The following is a 12231-nucleotide window of genomic DNA, read 5'->3' on the forward strand; positions in this document are numbered from 1 at the left end:
GCAGAGAAAGAGAGAGGCACAGAATCTGAAGCAGGCTCCAGGCTCTGAGCTGTCAGCACAGAGCCCGACATGGGGCTTGAACTTACAAACAGTGAGATCATGACCTGAGCGGAAGTTGGACACTTAACCAACTCGGCCACCCAGGCGCCCCAGCATTTTCCTCTCCTTAGGATGATACCAGTCAGTTTGGATTAGGGCCCACCCCAATGACTTCATCTCAACACGATTTCATCTGCAAAGACCCTATTTCCAAATAAGACCATGTTCACAGATACCAGGAGTTAGGACTTCAATATTGGGGGGGTAGGTGGCAAGGGGGGAAGGACAAGGATATAATTCAACCCATAACACAAGTCCTACCGGGCCCTACCTCACACGTCCCACGCCCTCACACACTGGGCTCGCACCACACCACCTTGTCTCGTGAGCACACACACCACACTCAACTCACCTTGCACTGGATATCGTTCTGCCTGGATCACTCTTATCTTTGCATGACTGGTTCCTACTTATCATTCAGCTTAAATGCCATTTCCTCTAAAAGGTTCTCTCTGACCCCCCCTAATTTTTTTTAATGTTTTGTTTATTTTTGAGAGAGAGACAGACACAGAGAGATGGAGTGTGAGTGGGGGAGGGGCACAGAGAGGGGGAGACACAGAATCTGAAGTGGGCTCCAGGCCCCGAGCTGTCAGCACAGCGCCCGACGTGGAGCTCGAACCCACGATCTGCAAGATCATGACCTGAGCCGAAGTCGGTGGCTTAACCAACTGAGCCACCCTAGAGCCCTGACCCCCCCTAATTTAAAGTGTTTCGGGGGTGCCTGAGTGGCTCAGTCAGTTAAGCGGCCAGCTTCAGCTCAGGTCATGATTTTGCGGTTCACAAGTTCAAGCCCCTTTGTGCTGACAGCTCAGAGCCTGGAGCCTACTTCGGGATCTGTGTCTCCCCCTCTCTCTGCCCCTCTCCCACTCGCACTCTGTCTCTCTCTCTCCTCTCTCAAAAAAATAAATAAACATTAAAAAATAAGTAGATAGATAGATAGATAAAAATAAGATGTTTTGGAGAATCACCCAGACTCAATGCTCTGCATAGCCCTCATCACTGTGATATCTCCTGATGCATTTATGTACTTGCTTATTGTCTACCTTTCTTCCCCCACCGGAGTGTCAGCTCCACGAGGGCAGGGGCCTTGTCTGTCCTATTCACTCCTGTGGCCGGGGCCTTGAACGGTACCTGGCATTGGGCTTTCAATCAATCTGTGTTGACTAAAGAAATAAGTAAATCATTTTACAGATGAGGAAACGAGGGAGCAGTGATCACACGTATATTTCTACACGGATACCCGTCGAAACCAGTAAGCAGCACACTGTCTTTGTAAAGGGCTATCGAGCACGTATTTTAGGCTCTGCAGGCCATACGATCTGTATCGCTGCCACTCAAGTCTGCCGTGGCAGCACCAGGGGCAGTCAGAGATAAGATGTACATGGATGAGTGTGGCTGTGTTCCAATAAAACTCCATTTATGGCCACTGGAATTTCATATAATTTTTACATGTCACAAATATTCTTCTTTTGGTTTTGTTTTCCCCAACCATTTAAAAATGTTGGGGCGCCTGGGTGGCTCAGTCGGTTGAGCGTCCGACTTCAGCTCAGGTCACGATCTCGCGGTCTGTGAGTTCAAGCCCCGCGTCAGGCTCTGGGCTGATGGCTCAGAGCCTGGAGCCTGCTTCCGATTCTGTGTCTCCCTCTCTCTCTGCCCCTCCCCCGTTCATGCTCTGTCTCTCTCTGTCTCAAAAATAAATAAACATTAAAAAAAAATTTAAAAAAATAAAATAAAATAAAATAAAAATGTAAAAAATACTCACAGCCTGCAGGCCAGATACAGCCCACAGATATGGCTATAGTTTGCCACCCCCATTCTAAATTCATGCGTGTATATCAACAGATAAGATGGTGTTTTTGGAACGTGCACTATGTAATATAATAGCAGCTCATGTCAAGCCCCGTGGTCAGCACTATAGCATAAGAGCACTAGGCCTTACAAGGTACGTAATGCATTATCCCCAATTAACAAAGAAAAACTAATGCTCAGAGATATTAAGCTACTTCCTCAAGGTGACATAACTTTAGGATTGGAACTCAGGCAAGACTGACTCCATCATGTTACACTCTGACTCTGGTGCACAATCAAACGATATTAAACAGCAAGGATGATACTAACTAGCCAAAAGTAATCGCTAACTACTCTGCCAAGAGCCATTAATGGCAATTTATCTAGGTAAACCAGAATCTAGTTTTCACAGGAATTCTAGGACGCAAGAATTCCTTCTGTCCCCATTTTACAGATAAGGAAATTCAGGTGTGAGAGGTCACTCGGCAAGCAGGAAGCAGAGCCAGGGATAAAACCCAGGCATCAACTCCAAAGCCCTCCTCCCTCCAGTCCAAGGCTCCGAGCGCCCGGCCAGCCGACCCCAGTGTCCCGCCACCGCACTTACAGGCCACCCGCAGCCACACTCGGAACCACCGCGTCTCATTCAGAACCTCCTGGCAGGTGTAGTTCCCCTCATCCTGCAGCCTCAGCGCCTTGATGTGCAGCGAGCTGGCATTGGCCAGAGAGAAGCGCGGCTCAGCCGGCCGGAAGCTGGAATTGGAGGACAGGAGGAAGACAGGCTCCGAGTCATTCCGGTACCAGGTCACGAGGCCCCTTGGTCCCAAGATGTTGCCACAGTGCAGAGTAACGTTCTCGTGAACCTCTCCGATGACCGGAGCCTCTAATCCTGCACAAGGAAAGGTCAGGCCGTTACTACATTTCTTCATCTCGGAACACCCTCCCTTGTGCACAATGTCTCTGCATTAGGATTTTTAAAAAATCAGGTATGTGTTTTTAAGAGCCTCCACTCTGGGGGCGGGGGGATTACTGGCCAGTGCTGATTTTAATGAACGTGTGGTAAATGGCAATTGCAGAGACAGCCCCAATGTCCCCCTCCCCCACTACCCAGGCCCCTCACCGCCCTTCACCGCCTGACCGCACTGCCCTCCCACACTGACGCTTGCTCTGGCCAATAAGATGTTAGCAAATGTGATGCAAACACAGGCTTAAAAAGCACTTGTGTAATTGGGCTTGCTCACTGTCACTCCTGCCGTCACCTTGAGAAGGAGGTGCCCAGGTTAGATCCCAGGAGGAAGATGGAAGCTAGGTGTGCAGACCCCAGTGGTCCCAATCACCTGAGCTGAGGCCATTCCAGATCAGCCTTCAGCCGCTGAGTCGATGCCCCAACATGCCAGTGAGCCCAGGCAAGATCAGCAGAGCTGATTAACCCCAGCCCTTGAGCAATGAGCACTTACTGTCATTTTGTGATTATTATGCAGCACCTTTGTGGCAATAAATAACCGATACAGAACCCAAGTGGTTTTATTTGCCTAGAAATCCAGAAGGGATGAAAGGAAGAGGGCCTGGGCTTTGTTCCCACAGTCCTTTCTCCATCTGAGGTGCGAATGATCCTGGAGTCAAAGCTCTCTTGCAGCTCCGACTTTGGGCATGCCCTATGCTAGGTACTGGGGAGCCAAGGATGGGCAAAACAGGGGGAGCCAAGGATAAGCAATACAGAGGGAGACGTCCGGGATCTCCCAGGCTAGTGGGGAAAACAGATAATAAACTGGCAATTACAATACAGTGTGATAAGTACTATGACAGGGCCTCCGAGAAGAGGCTCCTAAGTCCAGCTGGGGTGACCACCAGGGAAGGTTTCCTCCAGGAGGCCACACTGAGATCTGATGGACAGGTAGGAATTAGCCAGGTAGAGGGAACAGCAAGTTCATAAACCCAGACCAGCAGCAGCAGCAGCCGCAGGGCGGTGGCTCTGTTAGAAATGCAAATGATCAGGTCCCACCCCAGAACATTTAAATCAGATAAATCACCCATCTGGGCGTGGCAGTGGAAGGTAGGCTGCATTTTAACAAACCCTCCAGGTGATTCTGATGCTCACTCACGACTGACAGTTGGCTAAGGGCCACTGATCTGGCACAGACTGTCACCAGGTAACAAGAAGCAAACGCAGCCCATTTTGCTGAGAAGTGTGGAAATTTTCCAGCCCCCCCGCCCCGGCCTGCCCCCCACAGTCAACAACCAAATACAAAGAGGCCACAGGCACAGGAATAATCGGCAGAACCTGTGAGGAGTCTTTGACTCATGCTGTCACACTCAGTAGAGGAGAAAAGTGTGATGCCAAGAAGGAGAGTGGGCTAACTCCAAGTCCTGCAGTGAGAAGGCAGCAGGGTGGGACCAGAAGCTAGACTTCTTGCCATCCTCCAGCACGTTCTCTTTCCGCCACCTCAGAAGCTTCCAAAGTATGTGAATCTACGGGACTTGCGAAAGGTGGTATTTCATCACAAAATAAATTGCCTTTGACAACAGTACTGGGACAACTGAATGAAGGTGGACCCCTTACCTCACACCATATGTGAGAAATTAACTCAACTGGACCACAGATTAAATGTAAGAGCTAAAACTGTACAGTGCTTAGGAAAAAAAATAAAAGAATAAATCTTTGTCACTTTGGGTTAAGCAATGGTTTCTCAGGACACCAAAATCACAAGCGAGGAAAGAAAAACGGATAAATTGGACTTTGTCAGAATTAAACACTTCTGTGCATCCAATGACACCATCAAGAAAGTGAAAAGACAATGTACGGACTGGGAGAAAATACCTGCAAATCACTTATCTGATGAGGGGTTTGTACCCAGAACATACAAAGAACTCTCAGAATTCAACAATAAAAAGATAAATAATACAGCTTAAAAATGGGCAAAGGATCTGAACACATGTCTCCAAAAAGATCTACAAAAGGCCAGTAAGCACATGAGAAGATGCTCATCATAAGTCACTAAAGACATGCAAATCAGAACCACAGTAAGGGACCTACTACGGTATACCTACTAGAATGGCTGGAATCAAAGAGAATAGCAAATTAACAAATACTGGAAAAGATGCAGAGACTGGAACCCTTCTGCACTGTCGGTAGGGTTCTTAAACGGTGTGGCGACTTTGGAAAACAGGTTGGCATTTCCTGACAAGGTTAAAGTAACAGGATGACTCAGCAATGCGACTCCTGGGTGGACATCCAGGAGAAAGGAAAACGTGTCTACACAAAGACTTCACACGTACATTCACAGCAGTATTATTCATAATGGCCAAAAGATGGAAATGTCCATCAAATGCCCATCAGCTGATGAGTAGACAAATGGTATATCCATATGGTGGGAACATTATTTGGCCATAAAAGGGGATGAATGAATGGCATGGATGGATCCTGAAAACATTATAGTAAGTGAGAGAACGCAGTCATAAAAGACTACATATCGTGAGTCCGTTTATATGAAATGTCCGAAATGAGCAAGTCTACAAAGATAAAAAGTAGGGTAGCAGGTGTCTAGGGCTGAGGAAAGTGGCCTGGCGGGGGTGGGGGGAGAGGGGGGAAGAAGGAGGTAGTGAGGCGTTAACTGCTAACACTCAAGCCTGACGCTTCTTCTTAGAGTGATGAAAACATTCTGGACTTAATTAGTGGTGATGGTTGCATAATCTTGTGAATATACTCAAAACCACTGACTGACATAGTTTAAAAGGGTGCATTTTATCGTAGGTAAGTTATATCTCAATAAAGTGGTAGAAAAATAAATAAACTGCCACCTGCCTCTGACAACCCTTCCCGATAATAAAAGAAAGATTAACAGTGATTTGTCTTTGGCCCTTTGTATGGTTAGAAGGGGCTCCCTTTGAAAGACTGGAAGCCAGCCTGGAGCCACGGGGCGTTCCAACTCTCCCTCATCCTAGCTGCACCACTCCCACATGCCAGGACAGCACGGAAAAAATAAACAAAACAAAACAAAAAAAACTCTAAGTCAGTCGCTGGAAGGCGGAGAATGTCGTCTAATGATAGAGATGCGAAAATAGCAAGAAATCTTTCTGAAAGATCACTTGGAAAGGCAGGTAAGAATTAGTTTAAGTGATTAGGCCTGAGGACCCAGGTCCTCAGTGGCAATCCCCACAGAGGAGAGAAGACGGGCTCTAGCATTACAGACGCAGTAGGTGTTCATGAGACCTGCAGACCTGCCCCTTCCTGGGCTCCCTGGCAAAGGAAGAAAGAAAGAACTTGGAAAAACCCCGGCAAAACTTGAATCTCGGAACTTGAGCTAACATTGTCTTCTCCTCCAAGGAGCAGAATGACACAATCACAGAAGAGACCATTTGGAAGCATTCCCCTTCTCCTGGCTTCGCTCACTCCGTTCTTTTTAACCACTGAAGCTGAAGGTGACCTTGGAGGTCATCTCAATCCTGAGATGCGGCAGTCCTGAGTGCTGGGGTCAAGATGAGGCGGGCCAAGTCCTCATTTTACAGATGAGAAAACTGAGGTTCACAAAGCTTCTGTGATTTACTTAAGGGCCCACACAAGTCACTGGGAGAGCTGGGACTGCCATTGAGGTCTTCATACATCTGGTCACCCAACCAGACAAGATGAGACAATGAGACAACTGTTTGTGTCACTAGAAGCTGTCCCCACGGTATCTAGAGGGTCCTCGAATGCCCCCCCTCCCCGCCCCGGGCCACCAACCTTAAATTCAGAATATGGACCCAAAAGCAACATGAGCAACCACTTCCCAGTGCTGCCCTCATATTATCATCCTTTACAGAGTTGGGGGATTGTACCCACTTATTTTCCTACCAACTTCTCCCCAAGAACGACCTGGGATTGATAAGCTCAGGTGACAGTGCAGGCATGAAGACTGTCTAGAGTTAGGTGACAGGAGAAAGTTTTTTTTTCCCCCTAAGATAACTCCCAATTTGAAAGATAAACAACAAAAATACACCAAGCTACGGAAGCCCTCCTAGCACTACACACGAAGGTGAACTTAGCCTGGGTATCAAAATGACTGGGCATGGCAGTAGAGAAAGTGTCCCTGTGTGGTGAGCGGCAGACAGCCTAGAAGCTGGTTCATTCCAGTGCGATGATATCAACGCAGAGGTCTGATGTCCCCAGGTCCCTGATATTCACAGAGCAGTAAACACCGCAGACAGCCAGAGAAAAGGGAACAATCACCTTTAACTTCCGGACACAACCAGTTGGAGACTGGCCTCTCCTTTTCTCCATTAGCACAGTGGCCATTAAGTCCAAAGCCTGCAGGGGTCAGCACATAAGGCCCATCACTGAAGGGGGTTAGGGGTAACTACAACAGGAGAGATGGGACAAATTTGGGGTCACATGCCCTAGGGAGAAGGGGTGACCACTGCTCAGTTCCAGGTGGAAAAGTAGGCCCTGTGCTGCCAGATCATCTGATTTTTCCAGATAAACCAGAAACCTAGACTATGGGAAATTTTACTGCTTTTAAATGATTGCCGAAAACAAAACAAAATAAAATCTTTTTTAATGTTTATTTATTTTTGAGAGAGAAAGAGAGACTGTGAGAGCATGAGTGGGGGAGGGGCAGAGAGAGAGGGAGACACAGAATCTGAAGCAGGCTCCAGGCTCCGAGCTGTCAGCACAGAGCCCGACGCAGGGCTCCAACTCACGAACCGTGAGATTGTGACCTGAGCTGAAGTTGGATGCTTAACCAACTGAATCACCCAAGCGCCCCAAAACAAAAAATCTTATGAGAGCCTGACCATTAGGAACTTTTGGCACTTGCTGCTAGGAAGCTCAAAGTGCAATTCCTCTAAGAACCTACAAGAGGAGATCAGCAGTGTGAGCTGCACTGGGCAACACAGAAAATAAGGTTCCAAGTATTCTGGCAAATTACATCACCTCCTGGGCCCATCTCCTTTCCCTCTACCTGAGCCCTCACTCTCACTGCTCATCACCCTGCCCTGCACACAAAAGACATGCATTCACTGGTGAATTAATTCAAAAATGCTTTTTTAATTTTTTTTTACCCTATATATTTTCTCAAGCAACACTCTGATCTTATTATTACAAGAGAGAGCACAGATGGAGCATTTAAGACTTTCTGCCAATCATGTCAAGTGGAAGAGGTCATGTCAAGTGCAAGGGCAAGTTTTTTGTAAGTGAAATTACGTCAAAATAAAACAGTTTTGTTTGTTTTTTAGGTGAAGGAGGAAGGCAGGGTTCTGAATGTGCTAGTCTGCACAGGTCGGCTTGCAGGGGTGTGTAGGGAAAGCCACAGGTTACAAGTGTAAGGCGAGTTCAACCTTGGGCAGAGGAAGGAGAGAAAAATAAAGGAGCCTAGAGTTTGATCCCCAATACAGCAGGTAAAACCAGAACGCAAATTTACATCCGACGCCTTAAAAAAAAAAAAAAAAAAAACAAACCCAAAACAAAACACCACTCTGCCCCCTACACGTGTCTCTTCAATTTTCCTATCTTCAAAATTTCCCTCTTCAAATTCCCCAATTTTCCCATCACCTCTCCGCAGGCCCTCCGCAGCCTCGCTGGCTGCCCACTCCAAGGGACTGGGGCTATCTTGCCCTCCATCAGGCGCCCGGGAAAATTCCTTCCTGCAAAGAGAGCCGAGCAGCGAGCAGGAAACTCAAGACCCTCCCGGGGCGGCTGCGGGGCCGCGGCCACAACGGGCTCCCGCGGAGTCGGAGGGAATTGGGTCCCCGGCTCTCCCCTCCCCTACCGTGGCCCGGCGAAGCTCAACTTCTCCCTCGGGATCGCGGCCCCTTACCTGCGGCGACCCAGCGGGCCAGCAGCACCCCGAGGCAGACGAGGACCTGCGGCCGGGACGCCCGGACGCCCGCGGCCATCTCGCCCCCGATGCCGGCCGGGGGCTCCTCAGGAAGTGCAGGCGCCGGCTGGGTGGACGTGCGCCCCCGCCCCTAGGGCCCCGGCCCCCGGGGTACTGAGCGCTCCTCCCGAGTCCTCGGAACGACCGAGTAGCTCCGCTTTCCGCAGCCCCCAGGAAGGATGCTTGGGCTGAGCCCGAAGTCCGGGGCTGGGAGCTGCGCCGGGCTCCCGGCGCGGTTCTGGCCCCGGAGCGCCCGGCCCGGGGTGGGAGGGCGCACCCCGCCCTCTGCGCCCGCCACCCACTCCCGCTCGCGGAAAACAACAGGAGCCGGACTCCCTCCCGCCTCCCTTCCAGGCGGGAGCCCAACTTCCTCTACCTTGGCCGGGGAGGAGGGCTTTATGCAAAGGGCGCGCGCCCGGGCGCGCCGAGCCGAGTCCGGCCCGGTCGGGGGTGGAGCGCGGAGGCCGGTCCCTCCCCGAGCCCACTGCGCCCGGGACGGCAGCCTGGAGTCGCGGGGACCGCTGGGCCGTGCAGAGCCCTGCGGCTGCCGCAGGACGGCACCCCGGCCCCCGGCCCGCCGGGCGCTCCGGCTGCAGCACCCGGAGAGGCGGGCCGCCCGGCTGCAGGATTCAGGGTCCCCTCGGCGTTCCAGCTTAGCTCTTCCAGGGTGCTCCCGTGCTCTCCTGTGCTCCGGGCGGACGCCAGGACCGCCATGGCTGTCCCCGCCTACCCTTTGCAGAACGAAGGCAAGTCTACAGCAGGAGAAAGATGATCCCTTAGACCTCCAGCCAAAAGCGGCCACGAGACTCCTGTTCTCCTGTTAACTAGCTGAGACCACACAGCGAGAGCTGGGGTCAGCAGAACTTGTTCTCGGAAGCTTTCTGCCCCCCCTCCGCCCCCCCACCACGCTCAACCGCATCCAGTGTGATTCCCAGAGAGCTGAAATCCCTCTTCCCTGCCACATCCTCATCCCATCCCGTCCTAGGAAAACCAAGGTTTCTATATCCTCAGGAAGAGCTGACACTTGAAACTGCCCTAGGAGGAAGCCCCTTTAAAAAAAATTGTGGGGTGCCTGGGTGGCTCAATGGGTTAAGCGTGGACTCTTGGTTCTGGCTCAGGTCATGATCTCACAGTTGGTGAGTTCCAGCCCCGCCTGGGGCTCTGCACTGACAGCTCTGAGCCTACATGGGATTTCTCTCCCCCTCTTTCTCTGCCCCTCCCTGGCTTGCTCTCTCTCTTTCTAAGTAAACACAATTTTTTTTTAATTGCAATTAGTACAGTAAAATATTACTCTAGACTCTAGGAGGGGGGTATATGGGTGCCTGCCTTCCTGCAACTTTTCTGTGTTTGAAAATGTTCATCATAAAATATTGGGACAGGGGCGCCTGGGTGGCGCAGTCGGTTAAGCGTCCGACTTCAGCCAGGTCACGATCTCGCGGTCCGTGAGTTCGAGCCCCGCGTCGGGCTCTGGGCTGATGGCTCGGAGCCTGGAGCCTGTTTCCGATTCTGTGTCTCCCTGTCTCTCTCTGCCCCTACCCCGTTCATGCTCTGTCTCTCTCTGTCCCCAAAAAAATAAATAAACGTTGAAAAAAAAAATTTTTTTTTAAAAATAAAATAAAATATTGGGACAAAACCCACGAGTTCCTATTGACAAAAATCATTTGTTCTGTTGCCCAAAGGCCCCTTACTGAAATACTTCTTCCATGATGAAATCCTCTTGAAACTAATGAAACGTGTGCTTTGCCTGATGAACTGAGCCATAAAGTTGTACGGCTCTCCCCTCTTTCCCGCAGTGATTTAACTCTTCAGCCAGCTCCTGACAGTTTTCTTCCTTTCCCTTCCGTTTTGTTGGTTCATCTTCTACCTTGTGATGGAAAGTAAATTTCATCCTCATTGACCTCTTCCTGTTTCCTCAGTGCCTGGCACCTCTTAACCACCCACTATGTATTTGTTAAATAAACAAAGGAGAGGTTCATTGGTTTTGGTCTTGGAGCTCTGCAGGCTTTTCTGACAAACTCCTGACCTCACATTCCAGACCTGAAGCTAACAAGATAGAGGTAAAATCAATAGCTGGCAAGTTTCCAGCTGAGGCTCTGGAATTTTCTGTGACCCTGGTGGTACCTCAAGAGAGGAATTGCACAGAGCCGGCCCTCCTGATATATTTGCTGAGTCAAAGGTGAGGTTCTCCTGACCAGTTAGTTCTCCACCCCCCCAAGGATCAACTTCCTTCAGGATGGTTGACAATGCTGAGTAGTTTGCATGGCTGGGGACTTTTTCCAAAGCTACTTTAGAAACTTAATCTCATTGGGCCCTCCCTACAACCCCTGTACAAGCAATCCCATTTAATAGATGAGATACCTAGAGATCCAGGAGGGTAAGCTCCAAGTCACAAAGCTGGTTGGTGGCAAAGCCAGGACTGGAGCCCATCTTTGTCCCACACCAAGTCCTGCCAAGCAAAATTCAATTTTGTCACTTATGCATGAGCTGCCATGGTCCAGATGCTTTGGGTGTTACCGGGCCAGCCGACATGGGCACGTCCCTGAACGGGTCTCAAGACAGCTCTGTAGCCCAGGAAACCCCCCACCCTCCCTGGTCTGGGTACAGGTTGTGGCCAACCCTGAGACAGGAGCTGTCAGGAAATGCCCTGCCCTGGTGTCCCATAGCATTTCAGGTGGCTCTGGACAGGAGAAAGCTCCCTGTCTAGAACAGTGACCAGTGACGTGGGGGTTCACTGTGGGGTCCTTAACAAGGCAGGGACCTTTCAGAGCCTTAGTTTTATGATCTGCATCTCGTGGGTCATTGGAAAGATAGAGTCGACTTGTAGGAAGGGACTCAATGAAGTGTCGTTAAGGCATCGACCCCCATCTACAGTCACATGTTAATCCTAAATCCCACAATGACATATTAAACATGAGACTCAAACACCTCTCTGCTCAGGCTGCTACACATGGCTGGTTTTGTTTTGTTTCCTTTTCACCTCCTGTGAATTGAAAAGTTACTGTGGCTAAGCGCTTTACTTACGTTAATTCATTGACTCCTTAGCACAACCCTGAGAGGTAGGCATTCTCACTCAGGATTTACACAGAAGGCTCAGTGAGGCCAGGTAGCCTAAGAAATGAATGGAGGGGGGCTGATTTGAACCCAGGTCTGAGGCACGGTTGTCTTGTTTGGTGTCTGAGGGAGAGACAGGATGCCTGACTCCGTAGCCAGCCCTCCTGCAGCCTGGGTCTCTGAAGCCATCAGGTTACCTATTATTTCTGCCTCACTACTCCTCCTCTGTCCTCTCCCTGGAGGCAATGCTGAAAGGTTTCTTAGCAACAATCTGCTTCTCTGTTCCACCTCGAGATATTCTCCTGGGGGCTTCAGAGAGGGCAGGCCAGTCGGGAGGGAGCAGCTCAGGTAGCAGCCTGGCCCTTCGGTCAGCTGGGCACCCCTCACTTCAACAGGTATAAACAGGTGGATGACAGAATCCCACCCACACCCACTTGGATGGGCC

General features: G+C 50.2%; 1 protein-coding gene across 1 annotated transcript in view; it reads right to left on the bottom strand.

The window, feature by feature from the left end:
* Nucleotides 1-8887, bottom strand: part of VSIG10 (V-set and immunoglobulin domain containing 10) — a 35792-nt gene extending 26905 nt beyond the window's left edge. The window contains exons 1-2 of the mRNA XM_047088484.1: nt 8676-8887; nt 2492-2773 (exon numbers count right to left, since the gene is read on the bottom strand). Of these exons, the coding sequence (XP_046944440.1) occupies nt 2492-2773; nt 8676-8754 (361 nt within the window). The 5' untranslated portion in view covers nt 8755-8887. The remainder of the gene's footprint in view (nt 1-2491; nt 2774-8675) is intronic.
* Between the last annotated feature and the right edge of the window lie 3344 nt (nt 8888-12231).

This window comes from Lynx rufus, unplaced genomic scaffold (assembly GCF_022079265.1).
Source record: "Lynx rufus isolate CCGP_SWC_20201006 ecotype Redwood Valley unplaced genomic scaffold, mLynRuf1.p SCAF_24, whole genome shotgun sequence".
In the NCBI taxonomy this organism is placed as follows: domain Eukaryota; kingdom Metazoa; phylum Chordata; class Mammalia; order Carnivora; family Felidae; genus Lynx; species Lynx rufus.